At 40.6% G+C, this 26,374-nt stretch overlaps 1 protein-coding gene across 16 annotated transcripts in view; it reads right to left on the bottom strand.

Moving 5' to 3' along the window:
• LOC110519409 (polycomb protein SCMH1) overlaps positions 1 to 24,691 on the bottom strand; it is a 47,347-nt gene extending 22,656 nt beyond the window's left edge. For 2 of the 16 annotated variants that reach the window (XM_021596528.2, XM_021596567.2), the window contains exons 1-8: positions 24,542 to 24,691; positions 22,845 to 23,014; positions 21,437 to 21,504; positions 21,095 to 21,175; positions 19,371 to 19,441; positions 11,559 to 11,793; positions 10,801 to 10,889; positions 712 to 958 (exon numbers count right to left, since the gene is read on the bottom strand). In XM_021596528.2, coding sequence (XP_021452203.1) covers positions 712 to 958; positions 10,801 to 10,889; positions 11,559 to 11,793; positions 19,371 to 19,441; positions 21,095 to 21,175; positions 21,437 to 21,461 — 748 coding nt within the window. In that variant the 5' untranslated portion in view covers positions 21,462 to 21,504; positions 22,845 to 23,014; positions 24,542 to 24,691. The other 14 variants (XM_021596552.2, XM_036973934.1, XM_036973935.1 and 11 more) reach the window with 14 other exon arrangements.
• Between the last annotated feature and the right edge of the window lie 1,683 nt (positions 24,692 to 26,374).

Here is a 26,374-nt window from a genome sequence, read left to right as displayed (position 1 = left end):
TTGCCCATTTTCATTTCAACTTACCCTTCAGCAGTGTAAAACCCTGCCTCAATCTGCTGTGCTGCTGTCCTCTCTTTCACCCACTACTGTTATCTACCTCTTACTCCTCTACTCTCCTTTCCTGGCCTCCTTCACTCTCCTCCCTTCTGCTGACAAGACAATGTAAACAGCACGCCTTTCACAGACAGAACCTTTTCCCTATCGGTTTCCCTCCTACTTTCTCTCAGTCTCTGGTTATCCTGGATGCCCCCTTTGCCTTGGCCCCTTTCAGTGCCAGCATGAGGCCCACATAGTGGGGCATACACACACATAGCTTTGCCTGATCCCCCCCCCCCCCCCCCCCCCCTTCACAGTCCTGTGCCAAGGTCTCATAAAACACACTCTTACAAAAGGAGACCCATTCTCTTTCTCTCTCTTCTTCCTCACTCATTCACTCACATTATGTCTTCCTCCAACACAGGAGAAGGAATTTCAAAGATGCATTCTATTGACCTAATAAACCACTCATCTCATTCAGAGGACATTTCAGAGCCTTTAACTTCAGATTTGAATTATTTCAGTTTCTGTAAAATGTGATTTTTCATGAATCAATAATGTTAAAGTCAATATCACAGGTATTAGACCAAATCAATGACCACAATATAAATAGCTGACAAGTCTACAGGGTGACACAAACAAACAAACACACATACCATACATGCACGCACAGACCTTTGGTGCCTGGCGGCTGCAGGTTGTCCCCGGTGAGAGAGCACCAGCCCACGGGGAAGATGTCCCGGGAGTCGTAGCGGCAGTAGTAGTCGAAGGCACCCCGCCAGCCGTCGAAGGTGACCAGCACCTCCACGCCACGCAGCGCCCCCACCGTGGCCGGACAGATGAAGTGGGGGTTCTTGCGGTCCACCGCCTCCAGCTTCATGCCCACCTGGAAGGAGTTCTGCTCTGGGGCTGGGGGCTCCTGCTGGGATACGAGGGAAAGGGAGTTGGCAGGGACGGGAGAGGTCAGTGACAAGCGAGCAGGTAAATGTGGAATTATCCAGATGAAATGTGAAATAGTTCGGAAGCTTCATTTAGTTGGAAAATGTATATGATCACGTATGATGTTGTGATCCCAATGGTGAGTGTGGAAGAGGTAAACAAATTATTGTTGTCTATCAACAATGACAAGCCACCGAGATCTGACAACTTGGATGGATTACTGACGATAATAGAGGTCGATATTGCCACTCCTATTTGCCATATCTTCAATTTAAGTCTACTAGAAAGTGTGTGCCCTCAGGCCTGGAGGGAAGCAAAAGCCATTCCGCTACCTAAGAAAAGTAAAGCCCCCTTACTGGCTCAAATAGCTGACCAATCAGCCTGTTACCAACACTTAGAAAAGTTACAGAAAAAAATTGGTTTGACCAGATACAATGCAATTTTACAGTAAACAAATAGATAGCAGACTTTCAGCACGCTTATAGGGAAGGACATTCAACAAGCACAGCTCTTATACAAATAACTGATGATTAGCTGAGAGAAATGTATGATAAAAAGATTGTGGGGGCTTTTATTACACTTCAGTGTGGCTTTTGACATTATTGATAATAGTCTGCTGCTGGAAAAACTAATGTGTTATGGCTATACACCCCCTGCTATATTGTGGATAATAAGTTACCTTTCTAACAGAACACAGAGGGTGCTCTTTAATGGAAGCGTCTCCAACATAATCCAGGTAGAATCAGGAATTCCCCAGGGTAGCTGTCTAGGCCCCTTACTTTTTTCAATCTTTACTAAAGTCATGCCACTGCCACTTTGAAAGTGCCACTGCCACTTTGAGTGAAGACAGTATGTATGCGGATGACTCGACACTATACACGTCAGCTATTTTAGCAACTGAAATGACTGCAACACTTAAAGAGCTGCAGTTAGTTTCAGAATGGGTGGCAAGGAATAAGTTAGTCCTATATATTTAAAAAACTAAAAGCATTATACTTGGGACAAATCATTCACTAAACACTAAACCTCAACTAAATCTTGTAATTATTTAATGTGGACATTGAGCAAGTTGAAGAGCCTAAACTGCTTGTAGTAAGTAACCCTGGATTGTAAACCGTCATGGTCAAAACATATTGATACAACAATAGTTTAGCTGAGGAGAAGTCTCTCCATAATAAAGCACTGCTCTACCTTCTTAACAGCAATATCAACAAGGCAGGTCTTACAGGCCCTAGTTTTGTCGCACCTGGACTACTGTTCAGTTATGTGGCCAGGTGCCACAAAGAGGGACTTAGGAAAATTGCAATTGGCAGCACGGCTGGCCCTTGGATGTACACAGAGAGCAAACATTAATAATATCCATGTCAATCTCTCCTGGCTCAAAGTAGAGGAGATTGACTTCATCACTACTTATATTTATATGTGAGGTATTGACATGTTGAAAGCACCGAGCTGTCTGTTTAAACAACTAGCACACAGCTCAGACACCCATGCATACCCCACAAGACATGCCACCAGAAGTCTCTTCACAGTCCCCAACTCCAGAACAGAGTATGGGAGGTGCATAGTACTACATAGAGCCATGACTACATGTAACTCTATTCCACTTCAGGTAACTGATGCAAGCAGTAGAATCAGATTTAAAAAACATAAAAATACACCTTATGGATCAGCAGGGACTGTGAAGCAACACAAACATAGACACATGCATTCAATACACACACAAATACACATGGATTTTGTGTGGTAGATATGTGGTAGTGGAGTATGGGCCTAACACACTTAGTGTGTTGTGAATTCTGTTATTAATATATTGTAATGCTTTTAATATCGTATAACTGACTTAATTTTGCTGGACCCCAGCATATCATTAACCCCTCCACCAACCCCCCTCTTCGGAGGAAATATATATATATAAATAAATAAATAAATAAATATATATATTTTACAGCTTTTCTGCTACATACAGTATACATTTTACATACATATTTTGCATACACAATTTACATACATGGTACTTTTATATAAAGCAGTCACATAACAATAATACATTACCAAACATGAGCTCTTTAATCCCAACCCTCGGCCCATCCCACCTATCACCATAGACCACCCTCGTTTGTGTGCCCTATATTTTTCAATTGAGCTGTTTTACATAATGTTTTTACCTCTCTATATTGTATAGTCTCCACAGATGGTGAGCTAAAGATGAAAACCTTTCGTACAAGTATTATATTATTTATTGACTAACTATGGCTTTCCAAATCGCCCAACACTGCTAATTGTAAGGATATTTTAAAGTGCATGTTGTGATTTTTTCAACCATTCCCGAACCTGTGAGCAGAGCTACAAGCTACATAGGGGCAATACCAGAATAAATTATCTATTGATTCGGTCTCTTCGCAGAAAAATCTACAGAGCTGAGATTGTTGTATGCCCCATATACAGTGCCTTGCGAAAGTATTCGGCCCCCTTGAACTTTGCGACCTTTTGCCACATTTCAGGCTTCAAACATAAAGATATAAAACTGTATTTTTTTGTGAAGAATCAGCAACAAGTGGGACACAATCATGAAGTGGAACGACATTTATTGGATATTTCAAACTTTTTTAACAAATCAAAAACTGAAAAATTGGGTGTGCAAAATTATTCAGCCCCCTTAAGTTAATACTTTGTAGCGCCACCTTTTGCTGCGATTACAGCTGTAAGTCGCTTGGGGTATGTCTCTATCAGTTTTGCACATCGAGAGACTGAATTTTTTTCCCATTCCTCCTTGCAAAACAGCTCGAGCTCGTGAGGTTGGATGGAGAGCATTTGTGAACAGCAGTTTTCAGTTCTTTCCACAGATTCTCGATTGGATTCAGGTCTGGACTTTGACTTGGCCATTCTAACACCTGGATATGTTTATTTTTGAACCATTCCATTGTAGATTTTGCTTTATGTTTTGGATCATTGTCTTGTTGGAAGACAAATCTCCGTCCCAGTCTCAGGTCTTTTGCAGACTACATCAGGTTTTCTTCCAGAATGGTCCTGTATTTGGCTCCATCCATCTTCCCATCAATTTTAACCATCTTCCCTGTCCCTGCTGAAGAAAAGCAGGACCAAACCATGATGCTGCCACCACCATGTTTGACAGTGGGGATGGTGTGTTCAGCTGTGTTGCTTTTACGCCAAACATAACGTTTTGCATTGTTGCCAAAAAGTTCAATTTTGGTTTCATCTGACCAGAGCACCTTCTTCCACATGTTTGGTGTGTCTCCCAGGTGGCTTGTGGCAAACTTTAAACGACACTTTTTATGGATATCTTTAAGAAATGGCTTTCTTCTTGCCACTCTTCCATAAAGGCCAGATTTGTGCAATATACGACTGATTGTTGTCCTATGGACAGAGTCTCCCACCTCAGCTGTAGATCTCTGCAGTTCATCCAGAGTGATCATGGGCCTCTTGGCTGCATCTCTGATCAGTCTTCTCCTTGTATGAGCTGAAAGTTTAGAGGGACGGCCAGGTCTTGGTAGATTTGCAGTGGTCTGATACTCCTTCCATTTCAATATTATCGCTTGCACAGTGCTCCTTGGGATGTTTAAAGCTAGGGAAATATTTTTGTATCCAAATCCGGCTTTAAACTTCTTCACAACAGTATCTCGGACCTTCCTGGTGTGTTCCTTGTTCTTCCTGATGCTCTCTGCGCTTTTAACGGACCTCTGAGACTATCACAGTGCAGGTGCATTTATACGGAGACTTGATTACACACAGGTGGATTGTATTTATCATCATTAGTCATTTAGGTCAACATTGGATCATTCAGAGATCCTCACTGAACTTCTGGAGAGAGTTTGCTGCACTGAAAGTAAAGGGGCTGAATAATTTTGCACGCCCAATTTTTCAGTTTTTGATTTGTTAAAAAAGTTTGAAATATCCAATAAATGTCGTTCCACTTCATGATTGTGTCCCACTTGTTGTTGATTATTCACAAAAAAAATACAGTTTTATATCTTTATGTTTGAAGCCTTAAATGTGGCAAAAGGTCGCAAAGTTCAAGGGGGCCGAATACTTTCGCAAGGCACTGTATATACACAGTTGAAGTCGGAAGTTTACATACACTTAGGTTGGAGTCATTGAAACTCGTTTTTCAACCACTCCACAAATGTATTGTTAACAAACTATAGTTTTGGCAAGTCGGTTAGGACATCTACTTTGTGCATGACAAGTAATTTTCCCAACAACTGTTTACAGACATATTATTTCACTTATAATTCACTGTATCACAATTCCAGTGGGTCAAAAGTTAATGTACACTAAGTTGACTGTGCCTTTAAACAGCTTGGAAAATTCCAGAAAATGATGTCATGGCTTTAAAAACTTCTGATAGGCTAATTGACATCATTTGAGTCAATTGGAGGTGTACCTGTGGATGTATTTCAAGGCCTACCTTCAAACTCAGTGCCTCTTTGCTTGACATCATGGGAAAATCAAAAGAAATCAGACAAGACCTCAGAAAAACAATTGTAGACCTCCACACCTCCATACAAAAGTATAAACACCATGGGACCACGCAGTGTATTTGTACCGCTCAGGAAGGAGACGCCTTCTGTATCCCAGAGAAGAACGTACTTTGGTGCGAAAACTGCAAATCAATCCCAGAATAACAGCAAAGGACCTTGTGAAGACGCTGGAGGAAACAGGTACAAAAGTATCTATATCCACAGTAAAACGAGTCCTATATCGACATAACCTGAAAAGCCGCTCAGCAAGGAAGAAAGCCACTGCTCCAAAACCGCCATAAAAAAGCCAGACTACGGCACATGGGGACAAAGATTGTACTTTTTGGAGAAATGTCCTCTGGTCCGATGAATTCACCCAACTTATTGTGGGAAGCATGGGAAAGGCTCCCCGAAACGTTTGACTCAAGTTAAACAATTTAAAGGCATTGCTACCAAATACTAATTGAGTGTATGTAAACTTCTGACCCACTGAGAATGTGATGAAAGAAATAAAAGCTGAAATAAACCATTCACTCTACTATTATTCTGACATTTCACATTCTTAAAATGACCTAAAACAGGGAAGTTTAACTCTGATTCAATATCAGGAATTGTGAAAACCTGAGTTTAAATGTATTTGGCTAAGGTGTATGTAAACTTCCGACTTCAACTGTACCTCTACTGGAATATCATCCAGCCCTGGTGTTTTTCCTGACTGAAAATATTTTATTGCCTCAGAAAGTTCCTCTTCTGTAACTTGGCCTTCACACAGGTCTTTCTGTAAAATGTGTACATTTTACATAATTTGTATTATTATTATAGAAATCCTAACAGTTAACGTCATTCAGTGGAAATGGAGGAGACAGAAAAGAAAACATTTGCTTAAAATATTTGCTTCCGCTTTCAAAATATCATTTGGTGAATCATGGATGACTCCATTTGTAACGAGTTTCTGTAAATTATTTTTGGTAGCATTTCTCTGTTGAAGATTCAAGAAAAATTGTGTAAATGTTTCACAATTTTCCATCCAATTCGCTATAAATTTTTGTAATACATTACACTTGATTGTTCTAACCTATTTTGTGCCTCTATAGTACAGTTTCCATTACCTTCTACCTGCGCTGTTACTTCCTCTATTTCCCTTTGACCTAAACTGCTTTTGTTTTAATGATGAGTATTGTATTGAATGGCCTCTAAAAGTATATTTAAAAGTGTCCCATACAATAAGGGAACTCCTGTACCTATGAGGTGCAAAAAATGTATGAATTCCTTTGTCTTCTCTAAGAACAAATTGTGATCCAATAGGGCTTGACAAAATGTCCAATATCCCCGTCCACGTGGAAATTCTGTAAGAGTTATAAGGAGGCCAATTAGATGGCGGTCCGATTGCAACACTTTTTAAAAACTTTGATGCCAGCAGGAAGCCTCCTCCATGTATATCTCACTAGGTCAGGGGTTTTCAACCTCCATATATCCACTAGTTCTAATGCATCCATGATCTTCGTGGTTTCCTTAAGTGCTTGAGGGGGATAGTTTGTCGTGCGATTTCCTTTACGATCCATTGAGGTACTTAAAACCGTATTATAATCTCCCACCATAATAATGATTCATTCGTTGCTTGTGATCTCAATTATTATATACATTTTCAAAGAAGTGTGGATAGCTAAGCCATTCCAATTATAACTGGCTACACTTATTTCCCCACTTACCATAATGATACAATTATACTTATCACAACCAATGTCTGTAAACTTACCATTTAAAAAGCACCATGATGATTGTGTGTCAATATACAGTGGGGGAAAAAAGTATTTAGTCAGCCACCAATTTTGCAAGTTCTCCCACTTAAAAAGATGAGAGAGGCCTTTCAATTTTCATAGGTACACTTCAACTATGACAGACAAAATTTGATTTTTTTCTTCCAGAAAATCACATTGTAAGATTTTTTATGAATTTATTTGCAAATTATGGTGGAAATATTTGGTCACCTACAAACAAGCAAGATTTCTGGCTCTCACAGACCTGTAACTTCTTCTTTAAGAGGCTCCTCTGTCCTCCACTCGTTACCTGTATTAATGGCACCTGTTTGAACTTGTTATCAGTATAAAAGACACCTGTCCACAACCTCAAACAGTCACGCTCCAAACTCCACTATGGCCAAGACCAAAGAGCTGTCAAAGGACACCAGAAACAAAATTGTAGACCTGTACCAGGCTGGGAAGACTGAATCTGCAATAGGTAAGCAGCTTGGTTTGAAGAAATCAACTGTGGGAGCAATTATTAGGAAATGGAACACATACAAGACCACTGATAATCTCCCTCGATCTGGGGCTCCACGCAAGATCTCACCCCGTGGGGTCAAAATGATCACAAGAACGGTGAGCAAAAACGTGGCTCGGTCTTTCAGCATGACAATGATCCCAAACACACCGCCCGGGCAACGAATGAGTGGCTTCGTAAGAAGCATTTCAAGGTCCTGGAGTGGCCTAGCCAGTCTCCAGATCTCAACCCCATAGAAAATCTTTGGAGGGAGTTGAAAGTCCGTGTTGCCCAGCAACAGCCCCAAAACATCACTGCTCTAGAGGAGATCTACATAGAGGAATGGGCCAAAGTACCAGCAACAGTGTGTGAAAACCTTGTGAAGACTTACAGAAAACGTTTGACCTCTGTCATTGCCAACAAAGGGTATATAACAAAGTATTGAGATAAACTTTTGTTATTGACCAAATACTTATTTTCAACCATAATCTGCAAATAAATTCATTAAAAATCCTACAATGTGATTTTCTGGATTTTCTTCCCTCATTTTGTCTGTAATAGTTGAAGTGTACCTATGATGAAAATTACAGGCCTCTCTCATCTTTTTAAGTGGGAGAACTTGCACAATTGGTGGCTGACTAAATACTTTTTTGCCCCACTGTAGCTGTACCATAATAATTTGCACTGTTAAGCATACTGTAGCTGCATCTTTGTAAACCCCAAATTGTCCTAATATTCCACCCACTAAAACCTTCCCCCATATCTAGATCTGTTGTCACTAAGACCATCAGACCATCTCCCTGACTCATGACGTGCCCTAAGGCAAACACTTGGCCACCAATTGCCTTTGGCCAGAGGGAAATGAGGGCAGTCCCATGATAACATAAATATCTATGAGGGTGCTTTTTAAGAGAACTAACTAAATAACACACGGGAAAACAGTCCCCAAAAAATAGTAACAATAATAGATCATATTAATAGAAATAATAACCGCACAATCTTATAAATGCATGCTCAAATTTAGAAAGTCCTAGCAAAGGCTATAAGCATGTCAGCCCAGCCTGCTTAGTTCACTGGATACAATTGTATGTGAACCCTTTAGAATTGCCTGGATTTCTGCATAATTTGGTCATAAAATTTCATCTGATCTTCATCTAAGTCACAATAATAGACCAACACATTCTGCGTAAACTAATAACACAAATATAATTATTAATGTCTTTATTGAACACACCATGCAAACATTGACAGTGCAGGATGGAAAAGTATTTGAACTCTTGGATTTAATAAAAGGTTGACCATCCTTTGGCAGCAATAACCTCAACCAAACGTTTTCTATAGTTGCGGATCAGACCTGGACAACAGTCAGGAGGAATTTTGGACCATTCCTCTTTACAAAACTGTTTCAATTCAGCAATATTCTTGGGATATCTGGTGTGAACTGCTCTCCTGAGGTCATGCCACAGCATCTCAAATCGGGTTGAGTTCAGGACTGACTGGGCCACTCCAGAAGGCGTATTTTCTTCTGTTCAAGCCATTCTGTTGCTGATTTACTTCTGTCTTTTGGGTTGTTGTGCTGTAGCATCACCAAACTTCTGTTGAGCTTAAATTGGTGGACAGACAGCCTTACATTCTCCTGCAAAATGTCTTGATAAAACTTGGGAATTAATTTTTCTGTCGATGATTGCAAGCTGTCAAGGCCCTGAGGCAGCCCCAAACCATGATGCTCCCTCCACCATAGTTTAAAGTTGGGATGAGGTTTTGATGTGCTGTGCCCTTTTTTTCTCCACAGTGTTGTGTGTTCCTTCCAAACAACACAACTTTAGTTTCATCTGTCCACAAAATATTTTGCCAGTTGCGCTGTGGAACATCCAGGTGCTCTTTTGCAAACTTCAGATTTTTGTTTTGGACAGCAGTGTTTTTTTTGGACAGCAATGGATTCTTTATTCTTGTTTAGTGTTTTACGCATTCTAGACTCGTCAACAGAGATGATAGAATCTTCCAGAGATTTCTGTAAGTCTTTAGCTGACACTCTAGGATTCCTCTTAACCTCACTGAGCATTCTGCGCTGTGCTCTTACAGTCATCTTTGCAGGACAGCCACTCGTAGGGTGAGTAGCAACAGTGCTGAAATTTCTCCATTTATAGACAACTTGTCTTACTGTGGACTGACTTTTAGAGATACTTTTGAAACCCTTTCCAGCTTTATGCAAGGCAACAATTCTTAATCTTAGGTCTTCTGAGATTTATTTTGTTTGAGGCATGGTTCACATCAGGCAATGCTTCTTGTGAATAGCAATTTTGTGAGTGTATTTTTATGGGGCAGGGCAACTCTAACCAAAATCTCTCACATACTTTCCCCAACCTATACTGTGAATGTTTAAATTATGTATTCAATATAGACAAGAAAAATACAATCATTTGTGTTATTAGTTTAAGCACACTGTGTGTCTATTGTTGTGATTTAGATGAAGATCAGATCAAATTGTATGTCAAATTTATGCAGAAATTCTTTATGTCCATTACATGCAAGACATATTTCATGTAGTCCTCATTATATCATGTTTTATTCAGACCCAAAAAAAACGAAGGAAAAAGAAACAGATTCTAACGGCCGCTAAATAAAAACGTATCTTAGGCATCAAACTACTCATAAATGAATACACAACTTATAATTGACTCTGACACAGCCATAGCATGATAGCCAAGAATACATGCAGTACTGAGAATCCAGAACGAGTAAACCTGTAAAACCAACCCTCCATACACATTTGGATTTTTATTCCAGTGTTGTTGCTCTATCACCTCGGCTGTTCACATCTAGGCCTATATCATTAGGATCAATAAAAGGGAGCATAAATATAAATATTTAATATACCTCTCGCTTAGAGAAGTGCTTCCATAAGCCAGTGGTGTTAGTTCTACCGTTAACTTTAATCAGTTTTTCTGCAACCATAATAAATACAAATGGCCATCAATGGAAAATGTAGCTACATAGGTGTATATGCTGGGAGTGTGTATATGTGTACAGGTATGCTTTATAAACAGGTGTATGTCGAGAGCGTGTGCTGCTTTGTGACAGGTACCTTGTGAAAGATGCGTGCTGGGGCCATTTCGGCTCCGTTGAGTGTTTTTAGAAGGAACATCGGCCAGGAGGATGCGTTCAGACGGAAGCCTGTGGGAGAAGTACAGACGCTTTCAAAAAAACTCTCACCCATACACAGTAGACGAGACCCTTCATTAATGTGCATGGGATGGGGCCATAGACATCTTTTGATATTAGCTGACACCTAGTGGACATTTAGAGAATTGCACCAACTCACACTATTACACACAGGTGTATGTACTTGTATTTATTTTATTTTTTTAACCTTTATTTAACTAGGCAAGTCAGTTAAGAACAAATTCTTATTTACATTGACGGCCTACAACAGCCAAACCCGGACAACGCTGGGCCAATTGTGCGCCGCCCTATGGGACTCCCAATCACGGCCGGTTGTGATACAGCCTGGAAACAAAATACAGCCTAGAATACAGCCAAGAAAACAAATTGACGCAAATGGGCCGATAACAGTGAGGGACTTACATTAATTTGTCCAATAATAAATTCTCGTTTTCAATACAAAAATATTTTCCGTTGCACGTTTTGCTACAGTGTGCACTAATTATTAATAGACCGCAGTATATGTCAGTCTGGTGTAAATCTAACTGAGGAAGGTAAGTATCACTGTGTGATCGCAAACAATTTAATGATCCAAGATTTAAAAAATAATAGGGCACATCATATCCATAATGGGTATGTAGTATCGGAGTGTGTGAAAATGTGTTTCTCTCTCCTCCTCACCCAATGGCGGCTGCAGCATGCCTGCGTTCTTCTCGCAGTTACCGATAGGCTGGATCTCTGACGAGTCCACCAGGCGCCAGAAGTCATTCTTGTTATCGGAGCCATCGAGGCGCAGGCGCAGCCGCGATCCAGTCAGGCCCACCACCGTAGCAATGCAGGTGGACGTTGTATTCCGAGGGTCCTGCGCCTCCAGCTTCATGCCCGCCTTGAACTCATTCACTGGAGGTGTTGCGCCCTGTAGAGGTAGGGGAAGGTCAGAGGCATGCAATGATGCTGGACAGATTCCACATGCTAAGATAGGAACACAGCATCAAGCAAGACTATGTATCGAAGGTGAGTTGAACTCACTCTGTGGTGACGAGGTAGCCCTGCACGCAACTTGAAATCAGTGTCACCCCTCGACCCAAGAGGGAATTTCTTCTTAGCCTAATGGTTCCCTAAAAAAAATCCCGCCACTTAGCAAATTTCAGGTCTTGTAAGTGGAAATTTGAGCATTCTGTGCAACTTGCACACGTTTACTGTGAACACTGGCTGTACCCGCTTTAATTATAGTTTTAGTCAGTGGCCAAGCAGGCTATTAGGGCATAATATAGGCCTATCAAAAAGGCCTACAAACAAAACCAATGGAGCAAATGCATCCCATAACATTTTCACATGAAAGAGCTAACGATTTATATTATATACACTACGGTTCAAAAGTTTGGGGTCACTTAGAAATGTCCTTGTTTTTGAAAGAAAAGCTAATTTTTTGTCCATTAAAATAACATCAAAATGATCAGAAATACAGTGTAGACAATGTTAATGTTGTAAATTACTATTGTAACTGGAAACAGCAGATTTCTTTTGGAATATCTACATAGGCCCATTATCAGTAAGAGGAGCTGCCTAGAAGGCCAGCATCCCGGAGTCGCCTCTTCACTGTTGACGTTCAGACTGTTGTTTTGCGGGTGCTATTTAATGAAGCTGCCAGTTGAGGACTTGTGAGGCGTCTGTTTTTCAAACTAGACACTCTAATGTACTTATCCTCTTGCTCAGTTGTGCACCAGGGCCTCCCACTCCAATTTATATTCTAGTTAGAGCCAGTTTGCCAGTATGAGATCTTCCGTTTTTTGGCAATTTCTCTCATGGAATAGCCTTCATTTCTCAGAACAAGAATAGACTGACAAGTTTCAGAAGAAAGCCTTTGTTGCTGGCCATTTTGAGCCTGAAATCGAACCCACAAATGCTAATGCTCCAGATAAACAACTAGTGTAACGAAGGCCAGCTGTATTGCTTCTTTAATCAGAAAAACAGTTTTCAGCTGTGCTAACATAATTGCAAAAGGATTTTCTAATGATGAATTAGCCTTTTAAAATTATAAACATGGAATAGCTAACACAACGTGCCATTGGAACACAGAAGTGATGGTTGTTGATAATGGGTCTCATCGACATGGGCGTACAGTTCCATAAAAAATTAATTCAGCCGTTCCCAGCTACAATAGTCATTTACAACATTAACAATGTCTACCCTGTATTTCGGATCAATTTGATGTTATTTTAATGGACAAAAAATGAGCTATTCTTTCAAAAACAGAGACATTTCTAAGTGACGTCAAACTTTTGAACGGTACACACACACATATATATATATATATATATATATACACACATAGATACACAGATAAAGTTGAAGTCGGAAGTTTACATACACCTTAGCCAAATACATTTAAACTCAGTTTTTCACAATTCCTAATATTGACTCTGAGTAAAAATTCCCTGTTTTATGTCAGTTAGGATCACCACTTTATTTTAAGAATGTGAAATGTCAGAATAATAGTAGAGAGAATGATTCATTTCAGCTTTTATTTCTTTCATCACATTTCCAGTGGGTCAGAAGTTTACATACACTCAATTAGTATTTGGTAACATTGCCTTTAAATTGTTTAACTTGGGTCAAACGTTTTGGGTAGCCTTCCACAAGCTTCCCACAATAAGTTGGGTACATTTTGGCCCATTCCTCCTGACAGAGCTGGTGTAACTGAGTCACGTTTGTAGGCCTCCTTGCTCACACATGCTTTTTCAGTTCTGCCCACAGATTTTCTATGGGATTGAGGTCAGGGCTTTGTGATGGCCACTCCAATACCTTGACATGGTTGTCCTTAAGCCATTTTGTCACAACTTTGGAAGTATGCTTGGGGTCATTGTCCATTTGGAAGACCCATTTGCGACCAAGCTTTAACTTCCTGACTGATGTCTTGAGATGTTGTTTCAATATAGCCACATAATTTTCCTCTGTCATGATGCCATCTATTTTGTGAAGTGCACCAGTCCCTCCAGCAGCAAAGCACCCCCAACAACATGATGCTGCTAGCCCCGTGTTTCACGGTTGGGATGGTGTTTTTCGGCTTGCAAGCCCCCCCCCCCCCCCCTTTCCTCCAAACATAACGATGGTCATTATGGCAAAACAGATCTTTTTCCCCATGTGCAGTTGCAAACCGTAGTCTGGCTCTGATCGGCCTTTCAGGTTCTGTCGATATAGGACTCGTTTTACTGTGGATGTGAATGTAAACATCTGACTTCAACTGCATATGTAGCTCTGGAAACCAACGTCTTAACCAATGTTCCCTCTAAGCTGCTTGGCTGCACAACACAAGGACTGCTGCACTGATGAATTGCCAGGCAGTGCAGAGATACAAAAATAGCTAATTTATCAGCCATGAGGGGTGTTTGCTTCCTACAAGAGCAGGATATCTGTATATTTCTAGTCCTCTTTGAAAAGTGGGTCAGTGTTGTATTTTGAGACAGGCTTGAATATGCAAAGTAGCCTGCATTTTTGTCTGATTCTCTGTACGGTAATAATAATGAATGTTATTTTGTAAAGTGGTTTCTTCCATCAAACAACACAATGTTCAGTCACTTATTTGAACCATGCTGTTTAGGCTACAAACCATTTATTATTTGGTGACTTGAGCTTTTGGACAGGTATAAAATCTGTCTGACTTGTCTGAAGGACAAGTTGCTAAAAGGTTAATGTCAAGCCCTGCATAATGTTTAATGACTGTAGTGTGTGTATGTATATATACAGTGGGTAGAACAAGTATTTGATACACTGCCGATTTTGCAGGTTTTCCTACTTACAAAGCATGTAGAGGTCTGTAATTATTATCATAGGTACACTTCAACTGTGAGAGACGGAATCTTTTAAAAAATCCAGAAAATCACATTGTATGATTTTTAAGTAATGAATTTGCATTTTATTGCATGACATAAGTATTTGATACATCAGAAAAGCATAACTTAATATTTGGTACAGAAACCTTTGTTTCCAATTCCAGAGATCATACGTTTCCTGTAGTTCTTGACCAGGTTTGCACACACTGCAGGAGGGATTTTGGCCCAATCCTCCATACAGACCTTCTCCAGATCCTTCAGGTTTCGGGGCTGTAGCTGGGCAATACAGACTTTAACCTCCCTCAAAAGATTTTCAATTGGGTTGAGGTCTGGAGACTGGCTAGGCCACTCTAGGACCTTGAGATGCTTCTTACGGAGCCACTCCTTAGTTGCCCTGGCTGTGTGTTTTGGGTCGTTGTCATGCTGGAAGACCCAGCCACAACCCATCTTCAATACTCTTACTGAGGGAAGGAGGTTGTTGGCCAAGATCTCACGATACATGCCCCCATCCATCCTCCCCTCAATACGGTGCAGTCGTACCTGTCCCCTTTGCAGAAAAGCATCCCCAAAGAATGATGTTTCCACCTCCATGCTTCACGGTTGGGATTGTGTTTTGGGGTTGTACTCATCCTTCTTCTTCCTCAAAACACGGCGAGTGGAGTTTAGACCAAAAAGCTCTATTTTTGTCTCATCAGACCACATGACCTTCTCCCATTCCTCCTCTGGATCATCCAGATGGTCATTGGCAAACTTCAGACGGGCCTGAACATGTGCTGGCTTGAGCAGGGGGACCTTGCGTGCGCTGCAGGATTTTAATCCATGACGGCGTAGTGTGTTACTAATGGTTTTCTTTGAGACTGTGGTCCCAGCTCTCTTCAGGTCATTGACCAGGTCCTGCTGTGTAGTTCTGGGCTGATCCCTCACCTTCCTCATGATCATTGATGCCCCACGAGGTGAGATCTTGCATGGAGCCCCAGACCGAGGGTGATTGACCGTCATCTTGAACTTCTTCCATTTTCTAATAATTGCGACAATAGTTGTTGCCTTCTCACCAAGCTGCTTGCCTATTGTCCTGTAGCCCATCCCAGCCTTGTGCAGGTCTACAATTGTATCCCTGATGTCCTTACACAGCTATCTGGTCTTGGCCATTGTGGAGAGGTTGGAGTCTGTTTGATTGAGTGTGTGGACAGGTGTCTTTTATACAGGTAACGAGTTCAAACAGGTGCAGTTAATACAGGTAACTGGAGAACAGGAGGGCTTCTCTTGGTACTAGGGGGCAGTATTTTCATTTTTGGAGAAAAAAACGTTCCCGTTTTAAACGGGATATTTTGTCAGGAAAAGATGCTAGAATATGGATAGAAAACACTCTAACGTTTCCAAAACTGTAAAGATATTGTCTGTGAGTATAACAGAACTGATGTTGCAGGCGAAAGCCTGAGAAAAATCCAATCCGGAAGTGCCCCAGGTTTTCAAAGCGCTGCGTTCCAATGACTCCCTATTCAGCTGTGAATGTACCATCAACGAGCTTACGCTTTCTACGTATTCCCCAAGGTGTCTACAGCATTGTGACGTAGTTTTATGCATTTCTGTTGAAGAATAGCCGTAGGCGGCCACATTGCGTAAGTGGTCACATGGTGGTTCCGAGAGAGATTCTCGAGGTTAAAGAAAAACTAACAGGTCTGTGAGAACCGGAATTCTTACTGGTTGGTAGGTGATCAAATACGTATGTCATGCAATAAAATGCTAATTAAATACTTTAAAATCATACAATGTGATTTTCTGGATTTTTGTTTTAGATTCCGTCTCTCACAGTTGAAGTGTACTACCTATGGTAAACATTTCGGAAGTTGACATACACTTAGGTTGGAGTCATTAAAACAAATTTTTCAACCACTCCACAAATTTCTTGTTTACAAAGTATGGTTTTGGCAAGTTGGTTAGGACATCTACTTTGTGCATGACAAGTAATTTTTCTAACAATTGTTTAGACAGATTATTTAACTTATAATTCACTGTATCACAATTCCAGTGGGTCAGAAGTTTAAATACACTAAGTTGGTTGTGCCTTTAATTCTTACGGCTGAAATCCCGCTAACGGGATCGATATGACAACAACCAGTGAAAGTGCAGGGCGCTAAATTCAAACAACAGAAATCTCATAATTAAAATTCCTCAAACAAACAAGTATTTCACAACATTTTAAAGATAAACCTGTTGTTAATCCCACCACAGTGTCTGATTTCAAAAAGGCTTTAAGACGAAAGCACAACAAACGATTATGTTAGATCAGTACCTAGTCACAGAAAAACACAGCCATTTTTCCAGCCAAAGAGAGGAGTCACAAAAAGCAGAAATAGAGATAAAATGAATCACTAACCTAACATGTATGTTTTGTTCGATAAAGTTCATATTTATATCCAAAAGGCCCGTTATGTTCAGCAATGTTTTGCTTCCAAAACATCCAGTGATTTTGCAGAGAGCCACATCAATTTACAGAAATACTCCAAATAAACATTGCTAAAAGATACAAGTGTTATGCATGGAACTTTCGATAAACTTCTCCTTAATGCAACCGCTGCGTCAGATTTTAAAAAAACTTTACGGAAAAAGCACACCATGCAATAATCTGAGTACGGCGCTCAGACACAAAAATACAAGCCATACAGATACTCGCCATGTTGTTGAGTCAACAGAAGTCAGAAATAGCATTATAAATATTCACTTACCTTTGATGATCTTCATCAGAATGCACTCCCAGGAATCCCAGTTACACAATAAATGTGTGTTTTGTTCGATAAAGTCCATCATTTATGTCCAAATAGCTCCTTTTTGTTTGCGCGTGTCGTTCACAAATCCAAATTCACGACGCAAAGGTCAGACGAAAAGTCAAAAAGTTCCGTTACAGTTTGTAGAAACATGTCAAACGTGAGTGTTTTCCATCCAAATCTACTAACAATATGCATATCTTAGCTTCTGGGCCTGAGTAGCAGGCAGTTTACTCTGGGTACTATATTAATCCAGGCTACTCAAAACTGCACCCCAGCCATAAGAAGTTAAACAGCTTGGAAAATTCCAGAAAATTATGTCATGACTTTAGAGCTTCTGATAGGCTAATTGACATCATTTGAGTCAATTGGAGGTGTACCTGTGGATGTATTTCAAGGCCCACCTTCAAACTCAGTGCCTCTTTGCTTGACATCATGGGAAAATCAAAAGAAATTAGCCAAGACATCAGAAAAAAATTGTAGACCTCGAAAAGTCTGGTTCATCCTTGGGATCAATTTCCACATGCCTGAAGGTACCACGTTCATCTGTACAAACAATAGTACGAAAGTATAAACTCCATGGGACCACGCAGTCGTCATATCGCTCAGGAAGGAGACTTCTGTACCCCAGAGATGAACATACTTTGGTGTGAAAACTGCAAATCAATCCCAGAACAACAGCAAAGGACCTTGTGAAGATGCGGGAGGAAACAAGTACAAAAGTATCTATAGTCACAGTAAAACAAGTCCTATATCGACATAACCTGAAAGGCCACTCAGCAAGGAAGAAAGCCACTGCTCCAAAACTGCCATAAAAAAAAACAGACTACGGTTTGCAACTGCACATGGGGACAAAGATCGTACTTTTTGGAGAAATGTCCTCTGGTCTGATGAAACAAGAATAGAACTGTTTGGCCATAATGAACATAGTTATGTTTGCAGGAAAAAGGGGGAGGCTTGCAAGCCGAAAAACACCATCCCAACTGTGAAGCACAGGGGTGGCTGCATCATGTTGTTGGCGGTGCTTTGCTGCTGGAGGAACTGGTGCACTTCACAAAATAGATGGCATTCATGAGAAAAGGATAATTACATAGCTATATTGAAGCAACATATCAAGACATCAGTAAAGAAGTTAAAGCTTGGTGGCAAATGTGTCTTCCAAATGGACAATGACCCCAAGCATACTTCCAAAGTTGTGACAAAATGGCTTAAGGACAACCATGTCAAGGTATTGGAGTGGCCATCACAAAGCCCTGACCTCAATCCCATAGAAAATCTGTGGGCAGAACTGAAAAAGCATGTGTGAGCAAGGAGGCCTACAAACGTGACTCAGTTACACCAGCTCTGGCAGGAGGAATGTGCCAAAATGCACCCAACTTATTGTGGGAAGCTTGTGGAAGGCTACCTGAAACGTTTGAAACAAGTTAAACAATTTGAAGGCAGTGCTACCAAATACTAATTGAGTGTATGTAAACTTCTGACCCACTGGGAATGTGATGAAAGAAATAAAAGCTGAAATAAATCACTCTAGTATTATTCTGACATTTCACATTCTTAAAATAAAGTAGTGATCCTAACTGACCTAAGCCAGAGATTAAGGATTAAATGTCAGGAATTGTGAAAAACTGAGTTTAAATGTATTTGGCTAAGGTGTATGTAAACCTTTGACTTCAAATGTAGATGCTGCTCATTGTCACTGGTGAGACTTTAGCTGCCAGGGTTAACTTCTATCTCATATTGCTTGTTGGTCATAATTCCTACAAACTCTGTAAATGCCATGGCTTAGAATCATTTGGCTCTGAATCATTTCAGGAGCAGAAGTTTCACATAGGATAGTAGCATGCCCTGACATTTTGGTGAGGAGGATATACTGTAGTCTGATTAGGGGGGCTTACCTGTCTGAAGCAGTGTGCAGGTGCAGCACTAGCACCTGTTTCCTTCAGGTATTTGTCCCAACTGAAGTGACCTGTGGGACAGAAAAAGCACAATGGCTGCTTTTTGTTGTCTACCGTTATATGTTTTTGTGTGAATGTGTGTGGTTTTGGGGTTCAGTGCTAGTGGTATGTGCTATTGTTAAGGTGTTCCCATGCCTCCCAGCCGAAAACGTTCGGTGCATATATTATGACAACATTTTGGGACATGTTTGTTTTGTTTTGAACTTCGGTAAGGTTTCTTTTTTTCAGTTGATTGGACACACATTGTTTTCTTGAGGCAAGCTGAAGTCGGTAGCCGAAGTCAACGCCCCTTCGTTGGTCAACAGTAGGGATTCTTCAGTAAAGTCTTAAAGCACATTTTTCATTGAGAAAAACTGCACCAAACATCTTAGTTAGATGTAAAATTGCACGACTAAGATCTCCTCTGCAAAAACTTCCAAATTAATTACAGATTTCTTGAGTTATCTTAGATTAATTCTGACTATTTTGAGGAAGTGTATAGAGCTACGGCATCTCAAAATGGACAAACAGTACTATTACCAATTTCTTCTCATTTTTCAAGCAAATGTATTTTAAGGTAGAATGCTTAGCACACTGCCAGCTGAACTGAAGCATGCTGATGCCTTTAGAACAGTGTTATAAGCCAGGGGTTGGAACTGGTTCAGGGAACAGGCATTTTTTTTGTAGTCCCACAAAAAAAATTGAAGCTAAGCCCTCACTCAGAAACATATTCCAGTGTCTGCTTGCAAGCTGAAAATCTTTACCAGGGTATGTGTTTAGCCTACCTGCCCCTCCCCCACGGAAGCATAGGCTACTGTACTGACATTACAAGTGTGATTCAGAAGATGGGCAGAGATTTTTAACTAGCTAGAGAAGAACAGATTTGCTTTTTCCGATGCTAGTTAAGGATACTATAGGCCTAGTTATCACGTTCCATGTTAAATTTATTAACTACAAAAAGGTAAGACATGTTTTTAATTCTGGTGCCACTCTGCGTACACAAGCACCAGTTTGGGGCAGCAGGGTAGCCTAGTGGTTAGAGTGTTGGACTAGTAACCGTAAGGTTGTAAGTTCAAACCCCCGAGCTGACAAGGTACAAATCTGTCGTTCTGCCCCTGTTCCTAGGCCGTCATTGTAAATAAGAATTTGTTCTTAACTGACTTGCCTAGTTAAATAAAATAAAAAAAATATATTTTTTTTAACCTTTTATCTAGCTCAAGCTTGTTAGCTATATAGGTCAAAGGACAGTCAAAGTTCCTCTATAGAAGCCGCTCCTTCTAGGTATAATTCTGGGGACCCAGATAATGCATGTCATAAGATGCCCAGAGCTTCAAGCCTCCTCCTCAACCCTCTCTTGCTCTCTCTCGACCCCCAAAAAATTCAGTCGCAATAATTTAATGAGCTAAATGTAATTTAAAAAAAAGGTTGATTTAACAGGTTAAAAAGGAACAGAAAATATAAACCAATACTTCTTTGGGATTCGAACCGGTTCAGAACTTTATTTTGCTGGTCGGAATAGTGGAACAGAACGAACATAAATTGTGTTTCTGTTCAGAATGAAACAATTGGAAAATAATTTTGGTTCCAACCCCTGGTTATAACTGAATATGAATGTGTTTGATTCAGGATGTTGTTTTCATTCAGCAGTGATTCATCTGAGAAAGTTGGTGTGTGTGGTAATGTACCTCCTTGGTACTGCGATGGGACCCGGGAGGGACGGCCACTTCGGGCATGCTTGATCTGCCTGCCATCTTTCCACTCAATAGCTAGAGGAGAGAGCAGGGCACAACGTTTCAGAGACACCATTCAATTAATCAACTATCTATTCATAACTAGAATAAATTCACTTGATCTTTAGCAACTGTCATTGAGATGTGTGAGTCCAAACTATCACATCAGCATCTGAGACTTCTATACACACATTAAAGTATCCTAAATATAGGACCCTTCTTGAGCAGCATCATTATAAGATGTACATTATGCTTTTCAAATGGACAATTGCATTCCATTTCTTAACATGACATTACCTTTTTGTGGCACTGGCTTCCTCATGTCCAGTAATACTGACTAAGTTCAAGACACAATAGTCCACTCTCTAAAGAAGGGAAACGAGAGGGGGAAACAACATTGAAGTAAACACAAACCATTTGATACTTCCCCCTTCATGTTAGGTCAGAATTTAGGTCCAATTTGGACCTTTCTTCTACATTGTTGTGTTCAAGAAGCCAGTCTGATGTAGCCTATACTAGTGCTAGCCTGGTTAGCCTTTTAAGGGTGATTCCAGCATTATGGACATTACATTTGCACGCAAAATCAAAACTTTAATTTCTAACAGAATGGACAAACAAAATATAATATATGTGTATGTCTGTAGTACCTCTTACGGGAAGTGTATAATAACTGACTTCTAAATATTGTCATGTTGGAGAAATAAAGCAAAAATTACTGTTATGGATGTTAGAGTCTACGGTGTCCAATACATTTTTTATAATTTTGACCAACGGGTATTTTACTCCTCATAATCCATGAAAAGTTTATTGGAGTGCTTACTCTTGTATGTTGGCCAAGATTAGGGTGACTCAACGGAGGCTAGAGAAGAAATGTGGTCAAAAATCTGGAAAATAGCATTGCGTCAGCTAGGCTGGATGCTGTGCGAGAACTAAGGCAAACTGACAGGTTCACTGTTGAATTTATCTTTCTTCTCAAATCCAGAGGACATAAAACAATATAGGAGGTAAGATAGATATCGATTTTGAGACATGACATGTATACTGAACATAAATATAAATGCAACTTGTAAAGTGTTGGTCCCGTGTTTCATGAGCGTAAATAAAAGAACCCCAGAAATGATCCATACGCACAAAAAGCTTATTTCTCTAAAATGTAATGGACAAATTTGTTTATATCCCTGTTAGTGAGCATTTCTCCTTTGCCAAGATAATCCATCCACCTGACAGGTGTGGCATATCAAGAAGCTTGCAGTACGTCCAACCAGCCTCAACCGCAGGCCACGTGTATTCCGCCGTGTGGGTGAGCAGTTTACTGATGTCAAAGTTGTGAAACAGAGTGCCCCATGGTAGCGGTGAGGTTATGGTATGGGCAGGCATAAGCTACGGACAAAAAACACAATTGCATTTTATTGATGGCAATTTGAATAGACAGACTATTTTTGGTTCAGTGTAAAGAAATAAACTTATTTTTTTTTCAGTGGCGCCAAAGATTTAGCAGCAGTGTTGCGTCGCTGCTGATTACAAACACTGACAGTATGAAAATATGGATACCGCCCAACCTTAGGCCATGTCCATTACACCCCCCCCCCCCCCACCCCCCATGAGCCCTTTCGAAAAGCCATGAAATACGACTTGACTGAAATATCTTTGAGACAGGTAGACCGTAAGGATAATTATGGATGTGTTTCATTTGGAAATTACTAACTTTATCTGTGGATGCTCAGGTTGACTTTCCCACGGATTCGCTCTTAACACTCTCCCCTTCTGTCGGCCAGGCAGGGGGTCGGTGTTGGAGGCAGACGACAGGGTACAACAAAGAGGTGGCCCCAGCTGTCAGCAGACCTCAGTCACCCACCCAAACACACTCAGGGCTCACTGTTGACACAGAAAACTCATCCCTGTTGGGGTATTGACAAAACAAGAGGATCCAGACTGAAGAAACAGAATGGGTAACATTATAGCCAATATAGGGTATTCATTTCAAGAGGTAACCATCTATTTTGGATCTTAAAAATGATCTGTGAATGAATTTAATTGAACCTTTATTTAACAAGGCAAGTCAGTTAAGAACAAATTCCTATTTACAATGACGACCAGGCTGGGGATGTCTGGCTGGCTATCCTTGACTTGAGGGGCTTTGGCCCCTAACCCTGAGCCTAGGTTAATTACCAGTTGGCTACGACACACAGGTGATTAGGTCAGACAAACACATGGCTGATATTATATTGGTCCTCAAAGTAGACTAGATTTGTTTAGCATCAAGACACAGCAGTCACAGCTACTCACAAATCCATTGTTTATAAAATGCATGCAGCCAGGACATTGAAATGAATAGCAGATAAAGGCAAATTGCCTAATTAATGCATATTTACAAAGTAGCCACGCTAATCACACCAACCATTTAAAGATATATCAATAACAATGTAACCTTGCAGCCCTACTGTTTTTTTTTATCCTAACTGGTTTAGATTATTCATACACACCAGCAGCAGTGCACCAGTAACTGTTTCAAGCTAGCAAACTAGGTAGCTACATCATTTCAGCTGGCAATCAAATAGACTTCTAAATTGAGCTAGCCTTAAACTCAGTTACTGTAAATTTGCATGGCTACCATTAGCGAAGTTTACATTGGGCTGACAAGTGGTCATAAATAACGGTTTCAAAGATGCAATACTAGGCTATATCGGTTTCAAAGACGCAATACTAGACTATAGCAATGGAGGAGACACAAAAACAAAACTCATAATATGCAATAAAAAAACCTTAAAAGATCATAAGTCTTCAGTTGGTTCTCTCAATAGAAGTGCGCCTTTTTCCTTGCGTCATGCGGATATCGACCAGCTCCCTCCTTTTCCCTTCCCAGAAAAAAATGACAGCGGAATTACCTACTAGGTACTAGGTAGGACAGACCAGCTCGCTTCTACGACCACAATTATAGACCACTATTATTGATAATGACCCAAGTCAATGCTGTACTAGCTATAAGGGAAATTAGCTACCATCATTAGTCCGTGTAATGGGACTAAAATACCGATTTTTAAGTTAGCCTAGCTAGCATAAGATATCAAGAATCCACACAAAAGCCAACACACGGGACTCTCCTCAGGGGCAAAAGCCAAGCAATTCATCATAGCTAGAAATTCAGCCAGCAAATATGTGCATTTAAGAGTGAGGATATGAAGCAGTACCTACCTCCAACCTAATAACATGGGCATGCTCGAACAACCGCTAGCTAGCTAGCTCCGTCAACACAGCATGCTAACGGTCAGACTTTATGTTAGCTATCTATCTATAGTTGGCTTGATTATAAATACATCAATAAATGCTAGATAAATTCCCGGCTAAAAAACGAATTTGGTAAAAAGAGGACAGCGTGTAAACAATATATTCGAGTCTGTTTACCTTGCTTTGAAATGTTTGTGTATTATTTTTATGTGGATTGAGCTAGTGGCTGTCCGCCATTTTTTTTCTCCTTCTTTAAATTTGTATTGGCGGATAGCAAATGTGAGGTGCAAATACACCGCCACCTACTGTACTGCAGTGTGAGATTTCTTCATCTTGTTCTGTGGGATATATCAGCGGTTGGCATCCAACGTTATGGTGCATTACCTCCACCTACTGTACTGGAGTGGGCCAGAGACAGGGAGAAACTGAATCCTACCTACCAGCCCCGTTGCTCTTAAAAAAAGATAACAAAATATTTAAGACTAAATCTAATGACATTCTACTCAATATACTCTTTAAACTAATTTAATGTATCCCTTTCTCCCTCATACTAGATCTCACCCTCTCTCTTTCCCCTGATACTGCCCACACTGTAGCAATACATAAAATAAAATAAAATAAAATTGAATTTGTCACATGTGCCGAATACAACAGGTAGACCTTACAGTGAAATGCTTACATGCTCCACGGTCTCTGTTTCTTGGCAATAATCACACTTTCCCGTTGGATGCTTTCCTGCCACATTTAAGGACTTATTCAACTGGCTGTGTCCCACCATTAATCTTGTAAAAATAGCCTCCTCTCTTCTGTCCCTTCCTGCCGTCCTCCCCTCTCTTGCTTTCTTCTGTACTTGAAATAAATGCCTGCCCTTAGTATCTCTATTCCACTGCTCCTGCCATCTCTGCACCATCACTGTCCAGGCTTTTTGCCTCTGCCTTGCTCATTGAAACTACAACATCAACATTCCCACTTCTAAGTGCTTCTTTAGCCAGTACATCAACTGCCTCGTTCCTCTCCACCCCCACATGGGCTGGGTCCCAAGTAAATCTTATCTGTATACCCATCTGTCTAATCCTGCCATGGGTTTGTACCATCTCATAAAGCAGATCTTGTCTACTATGTGACCTAAAGGACTGGAGACTCATTAACCCTGCACATGAATCAGAGCAAATAACTACTGTCTGGCTTGACATCCTCCACCCACTGCAAGGCCAACAGTATGGCCATCAGCTCCGCCGTATATACAGCCAGATGATCTGTAACAAGTTTTCTGACTTCCACCCCACATTCCTGCACTACAAATGCTGACCCAGTACGTCCTGTCCTTTGATCTTTTGAACCATCTGTGTAAATGGCCACAAAATCCTGATACACAGTATCCAGACATCTCTTAAAACAAATCAGATGGATCAACACCCTCCCTATCTTTCTGTAGTCTCTCCAACACTTCTAGATCCACTACTGGAGGTGGGAGTAGCCATGGTGGATTTACAGGAATAGCTACCGTTGGACTAAACTCCCTTCCATACAGTTCCATGTCCTTTGCCTGGATATTACCCACCCACCCAAAGCTCTTATTCTGTCTTCTCTCATGTTCCCAGCATGCCTGTAAAACCCCTTTTGCAGGATGAGACACCACATGTCCCTGTAGGTTGACCCAATAATTAATTGCCAGCTGCTGTCTCCTAATCTGCAACGGCATATCCCCCATCTCCACCTGAGGTGCAGGCACTGGGGAGGTCCGAAACGCTCCCCACTACAGTGCCTTGCGAAAGTATTCGGCCCCCTTGAACTTTGCGACCTTTTGCCACATTTCAGGCTTCAAACATAAAGATATAAAACTGTATTTTTTTGTGAAGAATCAACAACAAGTGGGACACAATCATGAAGTGGAACGACATTTATTGGCTATTTCAAACTTTTTTAACATTGCAAAAACTGAAAAATTGGGCGTGCAAAATTATTCAGCCCCCTTAAGTTAATACTTTGTAGCGCCACCTTTTGCTGCGA

The sequence above is a fragment of the Oncorhynchus mykiss genome, chromosome 3 (assembly GCF_013265735.2).
Source record: "Oncorhynchus mykiss isolate Arlee chromosome 3, USDA_OmykA_1.1, whole genome shotgun sequence".
In the NCBI taxonomy this organism is placed as follows: Eukaryota; Metazoa; Chordata; class Actinopteri; order Salmoniformes; family Salmonidae; genus Oncorhynchus; species Oncorhynchus mykiss.
Note: the sequence above shows the minus strand (reverse complement) of the source record. Positions and strands in the feature narration are given on the sequence as shown.